At 62.9% G+C, this 431-nt stretch overlaps 1 protein-coding gene across 1 annotated transcript in view; it reads left to right on the forward strand.

Annotated features, from left to right (window-relative positions):
- Nucleotides 1-202: 202 nt before the first annotated feature.
- The window catches only part of RUFY1 (RUN and FYVE domain containing 1), a 12,857-nt gene continuing 12,628 nt past the window's right edge, over nt 203-431 (forward strand). Inside the window, exon 1 of the mRNA XM_010284365.1 lies at nt 203-368. Coding sequence (XP_010282667.1) covers nt 212-368 — 157 coding nt within the window. The 5' untranslated portion in view covers nt 203-211. The remainder of the gene's footprint in view (nt 369-431) is intronic.

Below are 431 nucleotides of genomic sequence, written 5' to 3' on the forward strand. Positions count from 1 at the left end.
CCCCTTCTCCTCGGCGTCAGTTCTCCGTCGGCGTGTTGGGGTGGGAGATTCCCCCAGGCTGTGTCCTATACCCGGCCCTTCTCAAGCCGTTCAACCTCCGCAAGATGGAGACCGAGGCGGGGAGGTGTCGGTCCTGTCAGCGCTGCATTTCTAAAACCGGCTTTTCTTTCTCCACCCGTGTCCCCCCTACCCAGGTGTGCGATACCACGTCATGGAGGAGCGTGCCAACCTCATGAACATGATGAAGCTCAGTATAAAAATCCTGATCCAGTCGGCCCTGAGCCTGGGCCGGACCCTGGACTCCGACTTCCCGCCCTTGCAGCAGTTCTTCGTGGTGCTGGAGCACTGCCTCAAGCACGGGCTGAAAGGTGGGCCGCCTGCTCCCCCGCGGCTGGGTCGGCTGGCCGGGTGGGGGGGGGCGGGAAAAACAG

This window comes from Phaethon lepturus, unplaced genomic scaffold (assembly GCF_000687285.1).
Source record: "Phaethon lepturus isolate BGI_N335 unplaced genomic scaffold, ASM68728v1 scaffold51673, whole genome shotgun sequence".
In the NCBI taxonomy this organism is placed as follows: domain Eukaryota; kingdom Metazoa; phylum Chordata; class Aves; order Phaethontiformes; family Phaethontidae; genus Phaethon; species Phaethon lepturus.